Raw genomic sequence first — 22071 nt, 5'->3', positions numbered from 1 at the left:
TCGAGAAAAAAACCGACAATTAATTGCTTAAAAAAATCGACCTTTTTGAAAAAAAAATCCTTCGATTTTATTGAAATCTACCAAGCGGTTTTAAGTTAGAGTAGAGTGATCACCAATTCCAAAAATATAGTTTTGAAAAATACGCAATTTAAGTTTTGCTATCGATTTAGGTAGAGTTATACGAATTATTTAACTACTTACTCTGTGCTATCTATTCCTGGGCCATATAATAGTTCTTCCGCCGTCATAGCAGCTTTCAAAATATCGATTTGCTGTTGCCTACGTACCTTCTCTAGTGTCATCGTTAGAGCGCTTATCTGCCACTTTCATACGTGCCCCATCCAGCTACATAATTGCTCTCGAACGCTCCGGAGCGCCCGAGCGCCCTTTGTTAATTGTTGAATAACTCGAAAAGTATTTGTCGGATTTACTTAAAATTTTCACACAATTTTTTTAAGATATTATACTTTCAGAAAATGCAAAACAAAACAAAATCAATTTTTTGAAAATTCTGACTACCCCTAACCTCTTATGTGAAGATGAGTTTGAATTTTTACATACATTTTTTGCGCCAAACATCACTTAAATGCTGTTTTCCCGATCAAATTTCTTACAGGGATTTTACTAAAAATCAATGCTTCGAGCTTCACTATTTTACTTGTGTGTAATGTTTACTGGGCGGAATGCCAACTCGAAGATCTAATAACACCTCTAAATCCCATTCCACTTTTGTTGTTGCAGCAGCATAAGCATTTCCCATACATGTACGCGAATGCTGCAGGAGTGACAGTTCTTGATCGCTCATAAATCTGGGACCTTCCGGTCGAAATCATTCGATTCCTGAGCCTACCGTTAAAGGATATCGACAAAGAGGACGACTGATGGTTTTGAGTTATTCTCGTCTCATTCCTGTTGTTAGGCAAAGTCCTTCACAACTTCGAATTGTTGGTTGTCAACACTGACATATTGTCCAAGCCGCGAATACTCCTTGTGTGTTGGTGTTGACAGCAGCTACTTTGTTTTGCCCTCATTCACCGTAAGACCCACATTGCTCGCTGCTCTCTTTAAACTGGAGTATGCCGAACATATAGCGCGGTTGGTTTCGCCGATATGGTCCATGTCATCGGGATATGCTAGTAATACGGTACTCTTATGAAAGACAGTACTAGTGCGGTTTAGCTCGGCAGCGCGAAAGATTTTTTCCAGCAACAGGCCGAAAAAGTCACAAGGTAGAGAATCTCCTTGCCTGAAACCTCGCTTGGTATCGAACGGCTCCGAGAGGTTACTTCCAATTTTGATGGCGTTCGTGGTAGTGCGCAATGTCTCAGCATATAGGCAGGCCATAAGTGGCGAAGAGCCGTCATAGCCCTCTCTAAGGAGCATTCTCACAGGTTACTACAGACTGCATAGTCATGTGCACAAGGTCGGGATATGATTAACTGATTTTTCTCGATTTTGCGACCAATCCTCGGAGACTAAAATACATATTTTCCTTGAATGTGGCGCTATAAAGCGGAGAAGGTTGAGACTTATCGACCAATTATAGAAGAAAGGCATATACGCTCAGCAAAACCGGGTCTGGATGAGGTACTGTGATGAGCAGAGGGCACAAAAGATCCTGAAGTCGAAGTGCAACCCTCAAATCGATCTAACTAAACTCCTATCTATCCAGATTCGAATCTGACATGCTCCACATATGTATGTCCGGCTTGTGAAGGTACTCTAACAGCTCTACACTAATGACCTATTCACGTGCCTCCTTAAGCCCACTCATCTAATACCCCTCCCTCTTTGGACATCCGGCGTCGAAACAGCATATTTCAACCGCTGACTTCACCGTATCCGGCAAGGCTTGATAAACTGCTATAACCACAACCGTCAATAAGAATGCCTACGACAGTCGACGGTACGTTACCGGGCAGACTCAGATTTATATCCGGCCAAGAATTGTCAGATTTATGGAAAATATTTATTTATAACAACCATAACATTAAAAGTATTATTTTATGTTTACCGTTACTCCATAAAACATCTAAAATAGGAACATAACTGGATTAAACTTCCTCTGGCTACTCTTTTTCTAAACCATTTTGAACTTTTAACAAATGCAGTTCTTCATATTACAACAAAAATTATGATATATAGTTTATATAATAACATGAGACTTCGTATACAAAATTAACAAAAAAAAATTAAGAAATTTTCATAAAAATTACAAACTTTTTGTCAGAATTAAAAAAAAAAACGATATTATGTTTTGTAGCCCATCTAATTTGGGCGCTAAGTTAAAAATGGCTTGATTCGCTTTGATTTTTGATAGTTTTTTTTCTGTTGATGGCAATTGTTTTGTGGAATCAAAAAATAAAAACGTCGCCCTATTATAGTGCGAAAGATGCTACTAATGTCGAATTAATATTGCCCCCACATAAGAAAGAAAAATCATCTTAAATAAACCTGCTTCAAGCTTTATTAAATATTTTCCATTGAGGTATATTTTTTCAATTTATTTTTTCCAGGGTTTTTGCTTTAAGCAAATCCATTCATCATTTTACTTCTTTAGCAAATGATTCATCACTTCCTGATATCTCTGTCAGACGAAAGGTTCAATGTTGAATTCTACTGCAGAGCAGGGAGTGGTTAGTTCGAAAGCTTGCAGTACTGTGGGATGAAGTACACCAATTCGGCCGATAGCCACATTGTTAAGCATAATACTAGCGCAGCGACCAGGGAAATAGGCGGGATCTAAAAAACAAAACACATTTTTTTATGCCATGGAAAAAAAAGAATTATTGACTTCTCTTACCATCAGCCGCTTGCAAGTGATATCCGTGCATTTGACTGCCCGATTTCCATGGCACTTCCAGCAATTGCATGACGCGGTCCAACAGTCCATGCACGACTTCAAAGCCAGCAGATTTGTTACAGTTAACCGCACAAAGACGACGTTCATTACGCGCACCAACTTCGGTCTCATCATCTGCCACCACAATATCGCCAATTTCGAACAATTTCAGTGGGAGCGGCATTTTGCGATTGGCTACCAGCGTTTTAAGCAATCCCGGCAACAAAGTGGTGCGCACCACTTGGAATTCCAGTGTTTTGGGATTTGCAATATGTGCTGCAGCTATACTGTCAATCGATCTGTTCAGTTTGCGCGCGATGTCGTCGCGTGAGCATAGCGTAAAAGTGAGTGCTTCTGTGAAACCTGCCTGGGCCACCTGTTCGCGCAATTGCTCAGTTAGTTTATTCAACGGAAATTGCTTGGCTATATGCATGAAAGCGGGCAATGATTTTTTTATATTATTATAGCCATAAGCAATCGCCACATCCTCGTAAATATCGCAAGCATGCAAGACATCGTGGCGTGTAGGCGGTATTCGCACTAGTATGTTGTCGCCCCCTTCTGCCACTTCAGACTCGAGGTACATGCGCGTGAGCATGTCAGCAATACTTGTGGGCTTTTCCTGTATGCCAATGTAGGCGTTTGCCTTTTTCGCCGATATCACTTTTTGGCGCACTTCTAGTTCCGGATATTTAAACACAGAACCATCTGGTTGCACCACATCGCAAGGCTCGACGGTGAATTTTTCGCTGCAATGTACTGAGAACATGCACACTAAAGTGTCCAGCACAATTTTTGCCTTGGTAAGATCCGTAGCCGTACATTCGATGAAGACATTGCGGGTTTGTAAAGTGATCTTTGAATGATTACCATTGATGATGGGTGGCATTGATAATACTACTCCCTTAGCATCGTAGATAACTGGATACACTGGAGAGTCGCGAATAATTGGTAAGTATTGTTTCAGTTGCGCATGGGTGGAATACAGCTCCATTATGCCATGCCCGTTCAGTTTTTTCGTTTGGTTGAGCGGTATAAATTCTATGTTGTCTGGCGCACGGGCTTCATATGTAAATGGGCCTTGTAACGTGTCTAAATCGTGAGTACCTATTGCGACTAGAGAGCGTTTGCGACAGAGATTTTGATGTAACTTATCTTGCAGTTCGATGAAACTGTCGTACGCATCCTTATTAAAGGTGAGGTTTCGTAAAACGGCGGCCACAGCGAAAGGACGAATTTGTGCAGTTTCGGGTAGAATTTTAAGAACTTGTCGCTGCGCTGGTTCCACAAAATTGAATTTCGGTGGCTTTATTCTTTAAATAAAACCAAAAATAATCACAACCAATTACTTTCATAATGAAATACAGAAACCTACTTGCCCTGGAAAACTAGCAATGATGTTACCAAGCCTTCCATACACAGCAAGTCATACCGATTAGCGGGAATATCAATTCTGTAAATAATCTCCTCCGAGGCATTGACCAATGCAGCTACATCACCCTGTTCTTTGGTTAGCATTTGCTTCTCTGTCGTCTGTCAAAAAAACGTTCCATAAAATTATTTCAAGATCGCTAATAAATTCTTCAATTACTTACGACTTCATCCAGCTCGAGACCGAAAGCGAAGCACAACTGCTGGAACTCATCGTCAGCTGCGGGAAAGTAGATTAAAAGTTTCTGTTATCTTTCAAACTATTCGAATATGTAACATTGTCACTCACTATATTTTTGGCCCAGCTCTTCGAAGAGTAAATCTCGCTTTACACCGATGGTTGGCATTTTTCAATAACTTCACAATGTATAATTGGATTTCTACACAAATGTCCACGCATGCGGGGGCTACGGTACAAACGAATTTTTGACAAATTATTCCAACTAGATTAGCTGGCTTTGACTGAACACACACTCTGCGCACAGAGTTGCATGCAGGTGTTAGAAATACTTGTCAGTAGCTTGCATATTAAAATATATTCCCAGATAAAATAACAGATTAACCTTAAATTAAATAAATGTCCAAAGCAGGAAAAAATTTAGAGTTTATTTATTTAAACTATGTGCGAATTGCTTAGTAATTTAAAAAAAGGTTGCCATTTTGGATAGAATGGTCGTTGTAGCGAGGCGAAAATAGTAATGCTCAATTTTATCAATCTCAGGCATAAACTTATTCGTAGGGATGAGTACAAAATTAAATTATAGTTCTGTAAGCGAGATGTTCAATTTTTCGGTGTTTTCTTTTTTTCGTTTAGTTTTTCTAGTGCTTATAAGCGGAAATACTGTAAAATCATTTTGGCGACAAGTACGCGGAATTGTTAAAGTTTCGAAAATATGGTATGGTAGGAAAATATAGGGTTGTGGTGGCGGGTTGTACTTAAATTTTTGTAAAAATGTATGTAATTCATAAATTACTACGTGGTTGCGAAGCTTCAGCAACTGTCTCACCTTTGTGTTTGGCTGGGCTATGTTTCAATTCATTTCGTTTTCACTTCGTTATTTACTTTACAATTTGCTTCAGTTAGCTGCTTTCAACTTCCGTTTCACACTACAATAATTTTAGTTTAAAATTTTTCAAAACCAAAGTAATGTGAAATGTATAAAACAGCTTTCATTGAGTGCGGTGCATATAAAATTAGAGTTTATGTATAAGTGTCTGCTGTTTAATGTTTCTACTCGGCGTATTTCTTTAGAAAAGGTTGAGTGGCAAAAGAGAAGCCCAAGAACATACATTTCATCACGAAGTTTGGCGCAGATTTTATTAAGGTATTCTGAAGCCAAGTTAATTTCAAAATTTCGGTAAGCGAAATGAACGATTTTTCTTCTTTTCCTTCGTTATTTTGATCTTGCGGTTGTCAGGTCATATTTTTAATGATGCCCTTAAATTTGTGTCCGTTTCTCGCTGCCTCTGTTAGTAAGCAAATTCATTTCAGACTTGTCCACTCTTTGATTTTGTCAAGCCAAGTAATTTTTTTTCTGTCAATTGTGCTTCGCCCTTCGATCTTTCTTTGTATCAACAGTTATAATACGTCGTATTTGTTGCATTTGTAACGTTTTAATATTACTAGTAATTTACTTATTGACTTGGAGGGTTTAATGTGGAGAAACAAGATTGTTAATCTAGCAAAATTCGCTGAAAGTTGTATGCTTCTACAACAAGTAACAAGAAATACATATTAAATATATATAATTGGCGTTTTCACTCTTTGTTGCCTCCAATTTGTGGTGTGCGTTGTGGTGTACAGTCGGATGTTTGCCTTTGCATGGTGATGCGCGACCGCTATTGGAAAAAACCGTTTCTGTCATGCCCGATGTTTCGAACCTGGCCACTACGGAATAGAGGTTACGCAAAAGCCTCTTCGGCTATGGCGGCTGCAAATAAATATTATACATATATTTTATTTTACAACGGGATTCAGCAGACCCTTACATCAGCTATATTTATTCCATACTCATGGCAGTTGGTTCTACGATACCGGAATGACTCGAGTTTTTCCCGACCAAGGGCTGCCGCACCAGTAAAATAGCCTTGTCTAGAGAACCGTTCATCATCAGATATATTCGTGTGAAATATTGAGTGTTCCTTTACCGGCTCCTACAATTTTTATTGACTTTTAAATATATGAGTATCTTTCAGGTATGGAAATGTAACAAACTTTACATAAGAAATCATTGCATGAATATAGTATATTACAAAATACTTAACAACATGTTTTTTTACTTCAAGAAATGTAAAGTAGTGGATCTCCTCTACTTTTCTTGAATATAATAATAATAATAATAATACTTCAAGAGAAATAGTAAAATGTAAAATAGAGCAAATTGCGAATAAATATTGTGTTTATTTAATATTTGAAAGATTCAACCACACAAGAATAGCTTAGAGAAGGGACTGGAACCTCATTAAAGAGGCGAGATAAGACGAGTACTTCCTTTACAACATTGCAACTGGTGATGAAACGTGATGTTTCCAACATGAATCTGAAACTAAGCGTCAAAATGCCGAATGGAAAGCCCCAGACGACCCACCACTCAAAAAATCCTGTTTGGAGAAATCAAAAATCAAGTCGATACTCATTTGTTTTTACGATTCCAAGGGAATTGTCTACGAGGAGTTCGTGGGTTTTGAAGCGTTTGTTGCATCGAATTCGCCCTGAATACCGCGAAGGAGGAAGTTGGCGCTTATTGCATGATAATGCACCATCTCGTCGATCCACTCTTGTGACTGATTTTTTGACTAGAAATCGCATTTTAACCATCACTCACCGTATTCGCCTGATATGGATTCCTGTGACTTCTTCCTATTTGGAAAAATGCATTTGGCCATGAAAGGAAACGTTTTGGGTCCGTAGAGGCCATCCAAAACGCTCGTACCGACATTCCGAAGGATATTCCGGTCAATGACCTAAAACATTATTTCGAAAAGATTTTAGATCGCGCAAAACAGTGTATCGAGGCCAGAGGGACTATTTTGAATAAATAAACTCGAAGTTATCAGAAGAAAGTTCCTGTCGTTTCAATTTTAGCTCAGTCTTCGGAACTTAATTTTTGGGAATAGGCGCTCGCTAACGCCTAAAAATCCACCACTCCTAAATTGATGTAGATGAAGCATATGACTGAACTTTACGTTAACAAACAAATTTATTTTATGTGGAATTTCGTATTTTGTGCACTTGAGCCAGATAACGACACATTTTTTCGTGCGTGCAGCTGGCTAAATCGAATTATACGACGTTATCACGTCAAAAAAAGAAGAAAACGCTAAATATAAGTAAATAAGGTAAATATTTTGAACATAAAAATTTGCAAAGAAACTCAGTTGGTATGTCTGCTTCTACTGGTTTTTGCAAATCTTGCCGAATTTGGCGTTCGTTAACTTTTTTGCCTTTTATATTCCTTGGGAGTGAATTTTCGCTCACGCTTTTCATTTGGATTGAATACTGGTGATGTCTAATTTTGTTATCGGATACAACTTATGCTTGTACGAAAAATATATCAAATAAAAATCCTCCCAAACAAACATTCTTCCAACACGAATTTTCAACTGTTTGTGTACTTTGCCGGCAATGAATATCCAACAGCAAATTTAATAAAAATAAATAGCATAGCTATTCCTCTTTCAATCTTTGTCAGATTGTCTAATTCAATATTTAAAAATTAAATTAGAAAAAAGTTAGATGAACGTTGAGTGTTTTATGATATATAATAATTTAGTAAAGAGAAATTATAAATATGAAAAAATTCAATTATTATTATTTTGTTAATTATTTTTAATCTTATTTAATTAAATTGAAGTCTGCTGTTCTCCAAATCAGCAAATAAAAATTTTTCAAGCAGCAATGCGCAACTTTGCTCAAAGTAAAATGCTATTTTGCTCTCTTAATTTCGTCTTCTTTGCAAGTTTTTGAGTACTCGAATGTTAAACTACATAACTTGAAACTGTTTATACCAGCTATTTGGTACAAATACACTTATAAGGTGTACGAGTATATACATATGTATACAAATGCAGCACTTCTATGCGAAGATAATTACAACATTTTCTTAGTATGCACCTCATTAAGACATTTGATTAATTACATACGTATGTATGTATCTACAATCGTTTTATGAAAAGGGAACATTTTTTTGGGATTTTTGCACTAAATTTTGTTTGAACACATCCGACCACTTCCGTTGAAGGTGTTACATCGAAGCTGCTAATTACACAGGAGTAAGCACGCACATACATACACATATCTGTCATACATACAAACAAGTGTGAAGAGGCGAGTCCTATTTGGACTCAAATCAGAACGTGTGAAAAATTTGGTGTAAAATGTTTGGCAGATAATTAGGGAGAAATGTAACCAGGACATACTTTTTATACAATAACAAACTAATATTATTTATAGTGTTTGGCAGAATCGATACTTAAAATTATGGATGTTGGGTACTGAATCTAAATCTTAATTTGGTAGTTGCACTCAGTATGGATTCAAAGCACTCAGGACGTTCCGAATAAAGAATTTACTTTACTACAGAACTAAGAGGAAATCAGTACTAAAAGGTTCTCCAATAGGAGGTGTTATTTTGATATTCAAAGAAAAATGCTATTTTTTTAAATAAATGATCAGATGTTTATTTCATTATAAAGAGGAAGGTATGCCGTTAATAGTGGAAAATAACATCAATCACATGACCACCACGACCACGCTTACAGGACAATATCCTTTTCATGAAAATTTCCATAACCGAATTGCAAAGTGGCTGCCCTACGCCCCCGATAGCTTCACGAATTCTATCTTTGAGGTCTTGAATCGACCCTGGGCTGTTGGCGTAGACCTTCTCTTTCACGTGGCCCCAAAGAAAAAAGTCACAAGGTGTTAAATCACACGATCTCGGTGGCCAATTGTGATCATCTCTTCGAGAGATAACACAGTCCGCAAACTTTTCAAGTAATGGTTTCGTTGCTTGTGTGGCACGTAGCGTCGTCTTGTTGAAAATAAACGTTCACATTCAAAATAACACCTGTTCTTGGAAAACCCTTTACATGCGTATTAAATCGAGATAAGTCAATTTACTGTGTTATCTAATTTTGAAGTTAATTTGCTCAATTGATTCCAAATTGGGAACCTTGGTTATTCAAAATCAGTTTGAAAAATTGTTCGGTCAATTATCAATTGTCAATCATTCCAAAACGGGCAAAGTAGTAACTTGAATCGGGAGGAAATCACACGGACTGTGTTGATTGGACTGGATCACACCACGCCAATAAAAGAAGACGTTTAGCTAAGCTTTGATTTGGGATCGACTTTATCACCTGTTTCAGGGCATAATTCGTATAGAATGCGCCATTCTGATCACTCAAGCCCGATAACTTACAACTTTTAATCACATCTTCAAAATCTCTTAAATTGGCATTATTGTGACCGTCAGTTCTTAATTTGAAGTTTAGGAAAAATTCAAATTAGAATTATAGTAATCGTAATCTTAAAGCCATCAAGAAGAATTACAACAATTTTGGAATTAAAATATTCAAAATTAAAATTTTTTGAGTGACCATAAACGAAGTAATTCGAGAAACGTGCAAAAGTTAAATGGGAAAGAAGTTCGGTAAAGACCACTTTGAAGGTTGCACAATGTTAACATTGTTTGAGGAGCTTTCCAAATATAATTTCAACGTAAATGTTTTAGTTTTTTGCAGATAATGGAACAATCGATTCCGAAGTTTGGAAAAATTAGATCATTTAAAGTTATTGAGGCTGCTGATTGTATCATTGGATTTATTTGTCAGTGGTAATTTTTACAACGGGATAAACGAATTTTTTGTATTTGTTACTTGTATTGTTAGGTTTTCTAGGGCATTTGAGATATTCTTTCATATATACCGAAAAATAATTTTTCTGGTTAGAATTAACTTTATTAAGTTAATATAAAATTAGTGATTTTTACTGATATTTAGTGAGTGTAATCCTCTGCAGCGCTTAGAATAATATTAAAAAAAAGGTCTAAAGTCAAAGTATCTAAACATTCACCGAACGAATTTGGATTAAAATTATAGTAATCATAATTTCGACTTTTTAAATATTTCGATCGACGCTATCGTAGTCTAAATGCATTCAATGAACGATTATATTAACTCCAACCGAGTTTTCTTAACTTTTGAAGACTCCGGCAAACACAATCATTTGGTAAATGTAATTCTAATCACCCAGCTCTGATATCTCTACTCTTACAGATTGAAAACTATCACGATTTGTATTGCTGGTAAAGAAAGGTGAATTATCCACGATTAAAGCAAAAACATAGCCGAAAAGATTATGTATATATATATATATATATAATTGACGCGTACACCCTTTTTGGGTGTTTGGCCGAGCTCCTCCTCGTATTTGTGGTGTGCGCCTTGATGTTGTTCTACAAATGGAGGGACCTACAGTTTCAAGCCGAGAGCTTTTCCACTCAGAGGTTCACCATTGCCTGCCGAGGGGCGACCGCTATTAGAAAAATGTTTTTCTTAATTTTGGTGTTTTCACCGAGATTCGAACCGACGTTCTCCCTGTGAATTCCGAATGGTAGTCGCGCACCAACCCAATCGGCTACGGCGGCCGAAAAGATTGTGTGCATTTAATTCAATAACTTAAGCATTACGAGGGTTACTCTTTATATTTTGCGTCTCTGCAACACTTAGCGTGATGAGTTGTAATTCGTTATTTTTTTCGGAAAGTTTGACATCTTTCAACAAAAAATTTGCTCTTTTTTCGGTAAGTTGGAAAATTCATCTCGCCCAAAAGAAGGAATTAACTCGTGAAAATTTTCGTGCTATGATTTATTACGATTTTCGACGTGGATTATCGAGATATGAGTGACGTTGAAGCCCCACACTTATGCACCGTGAAACGCTGATACAACGTATCGATTCAAACAAGAGAGTGTTTGAGCACTCAAAAGATCGAATTAACGGGTTATCAGATTCGCAGACCTGACTTGGCACCTAATGATTTCTTTTTGTTCCTGAACATTAACGTCTGAAGCAGCTGTTAAAGTCTTTAAACAGTTCGTTTTGGAGGTATCCATTTCTGAGTGACAAAAGTGCTTTGAAAATTAGTTCAAGCGATTGAAGGAGTGTATTGACTGTCAAGGAGAATATCTTGAAAAACAATAAATCCATTTTCATTATTTTTTTACTGTGCTTTCTTTATTGGTCGCAAAATATAAAAGGCCAATTAGAAACAAATAACCACACTTTTTATTCATTACGAGCAGATTTCCCACTCTGGTTTAACTGTGGTAAATTTTTGCAGATCAGTTGAAGCCTGCAAAATTGGGCATTTAAAATTAGTTTAACTTAACTATGCTATTAAACTAGTACTGAAAGATTGGTACTAAGCACTTCAGGCTGTGAACTTATCAGTCGCCCCCCGTACCTGCTTAAATGACAATCTTCGAACTCAGCCGGCCTAACTACGTACCTCTATGTATGTATAAGTACGTGTGAGACATTAAGTAATCCCTTTATGAAGGAGATTGTGGCAAGACTTTCATTGAACGCCAGGATAGGGCGATGAAGTCTACTCAAACTTTCAACTTTACAATACTCGTGTTGCTTTGTACAAATAAAAATTATTTCAATTTAGTCCACACCCATTCCAGTAGTTATGCGCATACCTCATGATTTAGTAGCTTATTTATTAACATTATGAAAATTAAAATTAAATGTTTATAAAAATTATGGTAACTCATATTTTGTTACATACTTACATATTTATGAACTCGGGAATACTATTTTGTATCACCGGCAAAGGCAAACACAAATAAATCCTTGCTCGATTTACCTTTAGAAATCTACAGGAGCAGTTTGGGGGTTGCATGTTACTAGGCGGATCAAGATCATTCCATTAATTAATAAAAAATACGAGCGCGCTCAATATATACATACATATGCACACACAAACCTAAATGACGACTCAATTTGTGTTCGAATTCCTGGAAACACGTGGGCATTACAATTATTTATGCGTTTAGAACTCGTGTCTGACTTCACGCCCTCAGTCGCGTTCCTATTTTACCCCTTTTCATCAAACGCTGTACGTATATGCAAGCATGTTCACACACATACATACCATACTTTCTACCTGGTGCATCCTCAAAGGGTAAATTGCCGCAATGAGCGATGAGCTCAATAAAAAATAAAAAACAAACATGAAATAAATCATAAAATTGAACTCGAAATGACTGCAAGCTATAATACTGAAGCAAGAAAAAAAAAACTGAATGGTGTTTATAGAGTTGTCGAATATCCCTATTTAATTGCTCTCCGCTCGGCGATTCTGCGCCGTCGCAAGCTACACTCGCTGCTTGACCACTCCCCTCAGCAATAATTCGGAGCATAGCGCACCATAATCAATCTTTGAGGCAGGCGACAAAGGGTTCCACATGAATTATGAAGTAGACTGTTTTTAAGGATATGCAAGGATACCAATGCATCCATGAGTATTCACAAGTACTTGCGCTTGATTAAATGCGTGGGCGTTATCGATTGATTATTCCTTTGGGAATACCTGCTTGGCACCAAAAATAAATTCTGAGATAATCATTACTTTGCAGGGAAATGTGAAAAATGATTTGTATTGACTCTCCGCAAAGAATATGGGGCAGTTTGGAGTTTTCGATAGATTTTTAAATTGTTTACTTTGAAAGTATAAATTAAAAATTTTTGATTTTTAATGTGACTGATGGTGAAGAAATATTTAAAAATATAATTAAAAATAATATTTACATATATGCAAACATACATTCTGTCAAAAAAGTACCACGAATTGTTCAATAAAATGCAAAATAATTGTTTAATCATCAAAATGTATTTTATCGCCTTCAAAGTAAGCTCCATTCGAAGCAATGCACATATGCCAACGATTAGTCCAGTCATCAAAACACCTTTTAAACGCGTTTGAAGTGATTTTCTTCAGCTCCTTCAGCGAATTCTCCTTAATGGCCTCTATCGACTCAAGGGTGTCCGCGGAGTGGCAATTTAAGTTTTGGGAAAAGGAAAAAGTCACAGGGAGCCAAATCCGGTGAATACGGTGGTTGCTCGATGATATTTGTCGAGGTTTTGGTCAAAAAAGTGTTCACAATATGAGCCTTGTGAGACGGTGCGTTATTACGGTGCGAGATCCATGAGTTTTCTTTCTACAAATTGGTCCGTTTTCTGCGCACATTTTCTCTTAAGGGGGGGGGGGGGGGGGTAGGGTTTTTAGGGTAAAAAAAATCGATTTTGGTTCGTTTGAGAAAATGAATGTACATAATCTCAAGAATGTTGTGTCCAAATTTTAAGTTAATCGGTGCAAAATTCACAAAGTTAGAGCATTATAACCGTTGGCCGCTCCGACTCGGCTACCTGCTATGGTCGAACTTTAAATCGATTTTCTGGAAAACGACGTTTTTCAAGTCGGTGGACACTTTTTCTCTGAATCTACTCGGCCGATCTTCCTGAAATTTTGTACACACTTTCTCTACATAATTACCGAGGTAACCCTGGGAGGTTTTTTTGTTTTTTCAATTTTTATTTATTTTACAATAAAAAATATTATGCGATTTATCGTCTAAAAATCGAACTTCTACTTCAAATGTTAAAAAAAATTGAAAAAAAATTTTTTTTTAATAAAAACTCGACAGGGTTACCTCGGACAATTGATTACCTAATGAAAACTCTTTGATTTTTTGATTTCAGATGATCCAATGCTGAGAAAAACTGTCCACGGCAAATTGCCTTTTTTTTCGAGACGTCTGCGTAGATCTGCTGTCAACGGCTCAATTTTGTATATTTTCTTGTGAAAATTTTTGAACATATTTTTGAAATATGAGTTTACAGTATACTAATTGGATAAATAAATTTACATGAATCATCTTTCTAAAAAAAATTCTTAAATAAGTGGATATTTTTAGTGGAATTAACCCTACCCCCCCCTTAATGTCGAGTGCACAACACCAAGAAAACGAGTAGCATGACTTTCACATTTCGCCGACTTTGACGTGGTTTTTTGGGTTTAGGCTCAAGTGGATAGCGACTTTTAGCCGCCTGTTGATTAGTTTGCATGTCAAACTCATATACCTACGTCTCGTCACCTGCTATGATGCGCTTGGGTCCAAATTCACTTGCTCAAGCATGTCTTCAGCCACCTTCTTCCGATGAATTTTTTGAAAGAAATTCAACTCTCTTGGAACGAGTCGAGCGGCCACGCGTCTCATGCTCAATTGATGGTGTAAAATGTTGCGAATTGATTCGTGAGGTCCGCTTAGGTCACCAGATATCTCCCTCAAACTTAAATGATGGTTTTCCAGCACCATATCTTTGACTTTGTCGACGTTTTCATCCGTTGAAGACGTTGATGGGCGTCCAGATCGGTGCAAATCTTCCACTACTTCTCGGCCCTCTGCAAAAGCCTTATACCACTCTTAGACCCGTGATTTTGGTAAAGGATAAAGCACACTCGCCATAGGCTTTCTGTAACATTTTCAACGATTCGGTACACGAAATCTCGTTCAAAACACAAAATTTAAGACATATTCTTTGTTGATTAACAGATTACGCTCGAATTCTGCGATACTATAGAGGACAGTTGTACCAACATTCCAGCAAAAAAAATTTAGACATAAGTATGTGTAACGCGCGCTTTTGAAATGAACAATTTCCCATATTTTTTTGACAGAATGTACAATACATATCCTTATATGTATATATATAATATTATATATTCGTAAGGCCTACATAGACCCTGCGCAAGTTCAATATTTTTTATACTAATCAACAAATTACTTCATTACTTAACGCTTCATTAAGCATGTGGCCACACGCGTGCGCACCTGAACAACAACTAAAATTAGTTTCCATTTTTTTCGATTTGAAAAAATGCACACTTACGTGACACCTTCAAAAAAGTAGCAATCTGCTACTTTCCTACAGCACCTGTAGGAAAATTGTGCCAATCCATTTAATATTTCACTTCATTGATTCAGAAAAATTACTTCTAAATCCTGCTGAATGGTGATAAAAAGGTAAACTGTGAAGAAGATGCCCGTTTCCACGACAGTCGATTCTTCGATACCGGAGCGACCCGGATTTATATCCGGCCTAAGACTGTCATCTTAGCAGCATTCACTAAATACTGACCACAACATATAGATATCAAGTCCTTGGTTGTGGATTACAGGCACATTGCTTGGTTATATTCAAGTGTGAATAATGATGATGCGGCTCAGAAACAACAAATGCAGAATATTTCCACTGTACCATAAATACATGCTTGGAAATTTGGGCAAGACAACACAGGATAAGCTTTTCCGTATTGCAATAAAGTTCTATCGTATTGTCGATTCGCCTATAACGAAGAAGACTTATACTAGGAAAAAAAATTGAAGGTGTTCCTTAATGGACAATAACAATAGAAATCAATCGATCTGATATTTTTATTATAGGTCAACGTCGAAGTTAGGTTCGTACAGATCCCGTTCTACTGAAATCCCTTTAAGGGAGGATAGGGCGGCGTGAACCCATTCCCAAATGGCTTATGTTGGTTGGGATGAAAGGTTCTTTGGAGGAGTCTTCTGCAATAAACTATCTATTAAATTCAAATTTAGGTTTGGATACGGAATTAATGGAATGCTCAGCTTTTAATTTGTTAGCCAAGCGCCAAGGGCCAATTAAGACTCAGGTTCGCTGATAGCGCGCTCGAAGACAGTAAGAAGACGCTTGTGCGCCCAGAATATTTTGCTATGAGTTCCAGGTAACAGACCAGTTGCACGAAACTCTATTGCTGATCACCTGGCTGCTGTTTTTCAGCAGCAATTTGCATATAACACATGGGCTGAAAAGTCGCGGGCCTAGCACATAGTACTAATCTTAAAGGGACAGCTTTTAAAATTTCATGATAAGAGTGACGCTACTTTTGTTATTTTCAAAACAATTGATCAAAAAGAATTTCGTATTTTAATGTTACACTGATTTTTGATGGAACAAATACTGTTTAAGCGAAGCAATGGCTCGAAAAGTGTTATGGGGACACCGCTCCATCAGAAAGAACAATGCAGGTTTGCTGACTTCAAACGTGGTCGTAGAGACACCGATGAAGCAGTGGACGTCCAAATGAGGCGGTAATACCAGAAATCATCAACAACATCAAAAAACTCTACAAAATCGTTTTGAATTATCGAAAAGTGAAGTTGCGTGAATTAGCTGACATCGTAAAAATATCAAAAGAACGTGTTGGCTTTATATTGCATGAGCATTCGATTATGAGAAAGCTCTGTTCAAAGTGGGTGCCGCGTTTGCTCACTCTTGACCAAAAACAAGACAACGCACTGTGTAACAAGTCAATCAAAACAATGGCAAAACTACATGTACTGAACTTTGAATTGCTTCCACGTCCACCGTATTCGCCAGATTTGTTTTCCAGCGACTACTCGCTCAGCAACTACTGTTCACAGAGAACAAAATAATTCTTACCGGTAAGAAATTTCGCTCGAATGAAGTGGTTATCGCTGAAATCGTTCTAAAAAAGTGGCAATGACTTCAATGATTGCGTTGTTTTTGATGGAAATTACGTTGATGAATAAGCTAATTTTGAACAAAAAAAAAAACTTGTTTTCTTCGTTAGCTCCGAGATTTTCCAACCCACGTGTTATTAGCACATCAGTTAACGTTAGGTGATCTTTTATAATGCATGTTTGATAGGTTCTGCTGATCACGATCAGATCGGAGGTGCTCGAGGAAAGCTAACCAAATTACAACTTTTGATAAAGGTAGGGGAGCTTTAACGGGATACTGCGCTATAGGAATACAGGCGAAGAGACTCAATGTAACTTAAAGTAATATACTTACCACGATAGCTGTGTGGTGAAGATGAGGTGACACCGTCCCAGCTTCTATAGTTTAAGACACCAGCTTTCATGAGGCTAAGACTCAGTTATTTTGGGTCTCATTTTAATACATAAATAGCCTTAAAACATTTTAAACTAACTAGAACTTTATTACGTAAATGTTCGCTTGAAGAGCCACCAATAATGGATATTAGCCGCTTGCGGAGCTTTCTCATTAACTTGAATCGAATTTCTATACCCAAGTCTTAATTAATTTCTTTAATTTTCTTCTTCTTCTCTATTTATTTTCTGCTGTAAAATGCTGCAATGTTTCGCTCAGAAGCCTAGTCTATAGTAACATCCGATATGCGGCCTTCGTAGTTTTCGAGAGAAATAATTTGTGGATGATTTATAGTTCTTCGCTCTTTGGCGATGGTAAGAGACACAGATAACGGCAGGACAAGCTGTATGAGTTTTACAGGGTCATAAATATTGGCTAGCTTAGGTCGCACGAATGGACACAAACACTCGAGCCCTAAAAATATTTGATACGGTGGTTGCTGGTGATGCAAGAGGAAGAAGAATAAATTTTCTTCTGCGCTGGAAGGGCTCACTGGTTACACTTGGCGTATCTTATCGTTAGTTTCAGTAGCCCAGTAAATTAATAACGCCCAGGATATAAAAAATTACATAGGAAGGATTTCAATATGCTTGAAGTTACCCATAGAAAGTACCAAATATGGCACCAAACTTGGTTTCTATTAAGGTTTTTCTCAACTAAGCGGAATTAAGTTAAATGAAAAACTCAGATATTTCGCACGTTTATTTCTTTAAATATTTTCCTATTGGGCCACTTTTGTCATTCTATCTACTGCTGCTGGTGAATTAGCTATCTGCTAAAAATGTCAAGCCACTGCTGCATCAGCAACAAAAGAAGTAAGGAAAGAGAGAAAATATATAAGGAGTCTAAAATAATAAAGAAATCTGCTTTGCGTCAGCTAGGTGTTTTAGCTTTTACTTCCGATTTTTTGTGCACTTTCATTTGTGGCACTTTGTGCCACTTCTATTTCTTGCTATTTTTTTGTGCCTATAATTTAATATTTTTTATTGGACTTTGGCCGCAAATAACACAACTGCAGCTGCTGTTGCAACACCTGCCATCAGCTTTTCCAAGTTTGGCACACGAAACCGTATAAAAGCGCATTGGCATAATGTGTGGCAGTTTTTTGTTGGTGTTGTGTATTTTTTTTAAGTTGCTTTTTAAAAAATATTTATTTTTTGTGTGAATTTTTAATTGCAAGTAGTAGTTTGGTAAAATTTGGTAATTATTAACAGCTGCGATAAACAAAATCTGAGCAAATTTGTGTGAAGATGGCCATTTTTTATTGCTATTTAATTTTTTCAGTTAAATTTTCTGAAAAAGAGATTTTTATAGACCACACATTTGATGATTTATTACTTTTAAGCTTTTTGTTTTTTCAAAAACTAACAAACTTTGCACTCAAAGGGATTTGATTAAAAACCCATAAAATCGATACAATTTTTAGTGAACTTTTGGTGAATATTTCAGAAAATGTTATTGCCGAGGTCGTTGCAGACCAGATACTATACCTATATGGGATAAGTCCGCGTTGTTCTGATAGCGAGAATCAGATACCCTCGGGAGCTTGGCGACTATTGTGAATCGTGTAACACATTTCTTGTCTTGGTATGGCTAGAAGTTCTTGATGAATTCCAATCCTATATTCTTACTTACTTACTGTTGTCCTGATCTTTTCGTGGTGCATAGGGTATGGCTTTGTTCGGACCTGTCAACATGAACCTCTACATGCCCTCTATATCCGTTGTGCTGGCTGCATTTTGTGCAGGGGGATTTTCGAGAATTAATCGATTACCATTTGGAGATATATTTCTATTAGAATTTGGATTCATACCTTAACATCAGTGTTGGGTAAACATCAATGCTTGATGAGTTTAATAACCGTTGAGCACATTTATATAGCGAGCCACTTGATTCAAGACCGACAGCTGCTCGGGCTTGTTTGGTCCGCGGAAGATATTTCGTTTCACTCCTATTACCCATATTTGAAAAGCATTCGCTATCCGCCACCTACGACGAAGTACCGAGAATGTTTAATTTAACCTCGCACGTGGGAACCGGTCCATATTTTTTTCTTATGTTGGTAGGACTGTAAGACACACATCTGTCACTTTTTAGCGCCATCGGATCATTAGTGTCTGCCTGTACGTCGCAAACGGCCGGAAATGTGGGCAAACAACTCTTGGATTTTGCATGATGATAACGCGCCATCGCACTGAGGCCAAATTGTGCTGGATTATTTGACCAAACCATAAGCATATTTAATTTAATCTATGAGCTATTTTCCCCATTACTGAATGGTGAGGATAAAAGACACCACAGTGAAATACCTTCTGCTCAAATATGAACGAGACGTTATCAATAAAACGGTCCGCGGATGACATATGGCAAAAATAAATTTTTTGTTTTTTGGTAGTACTGTTATAAGCTTACATGGCCAATTTCAGCGTGATATGTCACATAGTTTGTTTTCTGTGCTGCTGTAAACAAGTCAAGCTCGAGTGTGTTCTTTGAATTTAACGATGGAAATTCAAGTTGAACAAAGACTTCGTCTTAAAAGGAAGGAATTGTGGGACAACAAGTCATGGTTCTTGCATCACGATAATGCACCAGCTCACACATCACGTCTTGTTCGCGATTATTTGAACAAAAATAATGTTAATATCGTTCCGCAAGCACCGTATTCGCCTGATATGGCTCCATGTGACTTTTTCCTGTTTCCCAAGCTCAAGTTGCCGCTCCGTGGAAAACATTTTGAGACAATTGAAGTCATAAAAGAGAATTCGAAGAACACACCCGAGCTTGACTTGTTTACAGTAGCATAGAAAACAAACTATGTGACATATCACGCTGAAATTTGCCATGTAAGCTTATAACAGTCCTACCAAAAAACAAAACATTTATTTTTGCCATCTGCCATCCGCGGGCCGTTTTATTGATAACGTCTCGTTCATATTTGAGCAGAAGGTAAGTCCGCGTTGTGCTGATAGCGAGAATCAGATAGCCTCAGGAGCTTTGCTACCATTGTAATTCGTGTAACAAACACATTTCTTGTCTATTCATTGGTACGGCTAAAAGTTACTGATAAATTCCAATCCTATATTTTTATTTACTTACTGCTGCCCTGATCTCCTTGTGGAGCAAGGTTGTGGTTTCGTTCATCATGTTGACATTTCTGCATGAATAGCGAGCCACTTATTCAAGACCGACACCCGCTACAGTCGCACCTAACATGCTGAACAGACGTTGAGGCTTAGAATGTTGTTTAACGAAGTTTACCTTCTTCGGGCTTGTTTGGTCCGCGGGAGATTTTTAATTTCTCTCCTACCACTCATATCTGGGAAACATTCGCTATTCGTCACCTGCAACGCGCCCTGTAGGGGTACAGCAATCCGCCGATCATACAGGAGAGGACTTAAGAATCTTAATGGTGCCTTAGTGCCAGTCTTGCAGATGATTCTTCTCGCCAACAATTACTTCTTTGGACTGGTAGAAACTTTATAGGTCTCTCATCAAGACTGTCCTTTTGCATGACGCAAAAGGACGAAAAATGCCAGTGTCAGGTAAGGCAGTCCTCGAAGTTTTCGAAATAAAAATTATATGAAAGATTTATATTATAGACTTCTGCGCATTGGCGACTGTGGATGATGGAACGATGGTGGCGGAAAAAGAGGAAGAAAACTCCGGCAATTTTGTTGAACGACGAGCTCTATGAGCATTACGTAGATATATTATAGTGCAGCAAACAAAGATCTAGCGGATCTGAGCGGAGGAAGATGTCATCTAATTTCATTACGCGTTTCTAAATGACGTCGGCTAGCTGGGAGAAAAACCCAACCAAAAAACACTGTTGGACTCAAAAAATGATAGCTTAGCCGATTACTCGGGAAAGACCAATCAAGAAGATGAAGAAGAAAAGTTATAGGCTAAGTTAGGTTGCACTGGTTGACTTGTAGTCACGCATAGACCGCTTCGGTGTATAGTAATACCAGATGGAGTTCATTAGTTATGTGTTTTGTGTTTCGAAGTAGTCGACCCGCATAGTGTCTGTCATAGTGTCTGTTTCTGTTGCTAATTTAAGGAGATGTTTCCAACTTACTGCTGAGATATCTTCCAATTCATCATGGGGCCCTCAGCTATTCAAAATTCCTAATAACGTAGGACATCCAAATAGAGATGGTCTACAGTTTCCCTCGAGCTCTGCTCTTTATATTTTATTCCTAGGCTACGTCCCGTCAGCACGCCTATCACAGTTCTACAGTCCCTTCGTGTTAGTGATAGCATAAATCGAGTACGACTGTGATAGTTATGCTTACACAGGATCTTAGCATTCCTGCAAATGGACAAGCTCTCCCATCTTGACTTGAATTATCTGATCATGTTTGTATCTAGTTTGCTGTATATTATTCGTAATAACTTTGGTATCTCCTTGATAAAGTCCAAGATAGAAAACAAAAACGGGGTCTTTCGCTATATCGGCTACTATCTCGTTCCATTCAATGTCCTGATGGCATGGAACCTAATAGAAATGTAGCTTTCAATTCGCTGCCTACCTTTCTACTGCCTCCTAATTTTGAAGAACGATCTTGGACGTTATACTAAACGATGTAATTGCTTTAGTGGCTGCCTAAATAACAATGTAACAGTTAAATTTGGTGTTGGTCCTAGCAGTATCACAATCTAGGTCTGCTGCCTTTCCAATTGCGAAAACCTCAGCCGGGAATACACTGCAATGATTTGGAAGCTAATACAACTTCCTTGAGGACAGTATTTCCCACTAGTCAATTTAGATCCGTCTGTAA

At 37.6% G+C, this 22071-nt stretch overlaps 1 protein-coding gene across 1 annotated transcript; it reads right to left on the bottom strand.

The window, feature by feature from the left end:
* Positions 1-2444: 2444 nt before the first annotated feature.
* Positions 2445-4714, bottom strand: LOC128855951 (phenylalanine--tRNA ligase beta subunit). The gene is made up of 5 exons (XM_054091216.1): positions 4563-4714; positions 4438-4493; positions 4218-4375; positions 2804-4155; positions 2445-2742 (listed from the first exon to the last, which is right to left on the bottom strand). The coding sequence occupies exons 1-5, from the start codon at positions 4618-4620 to the stop codon at positions 2591-2593; spliced, it is 1776 nt and encodes a 591-aa protein (XP_053947191.1). The 5' UTR covers positions 4621-4714; the 3' UTR covers positions 2445-2590.
* Positions 4715-22071: the final 17357 nt, after the last annotated feature.

The sequence above is a fragment of the Anastrepha ludens genome, chromosome 2, assembly GCF_028408465.1.
Source record: "Anastrepha ludens isolate Willacy chromosome 2, idAnaLude1.1, whole genome shotgun sequence".
Taxonomy (NCBI): Eukaryota; Metazoa; Arthropoda; class Insecta; order Diptera; family Tephritidae; genus Anastrepha; species Anastrepha ludens.
This window is presented reverse-complemented; position numbering and strand designations above follow the sequence as displayed.

Excerpts from the sequence above, each read along its gene's own strand:
- LOC128855951 (XM_054091216.1), bottom strand. The coding sequence starts at position 4,620 with ATGCCAACCATCGGTGTAAAGCGAGATTTACTCTTCGAAGAGCTGGGC. Across the intron at positions 4,376-4,437 it reads GTCTCGAGCTGGATGAAGTC|ACGACAGAGAAGCAAATGCT; the intron begins GTAAGTAATTGA and ends TTTTTTTGACAG. Across the intron at positions 2,743-2,803 it reads TCACTTGCAAGCGGCTGATG|ATCCCGCCTATTTCCCTGGT; the intron begins GTAAGAGAAGTC and ends TTTGTTTTTTAG.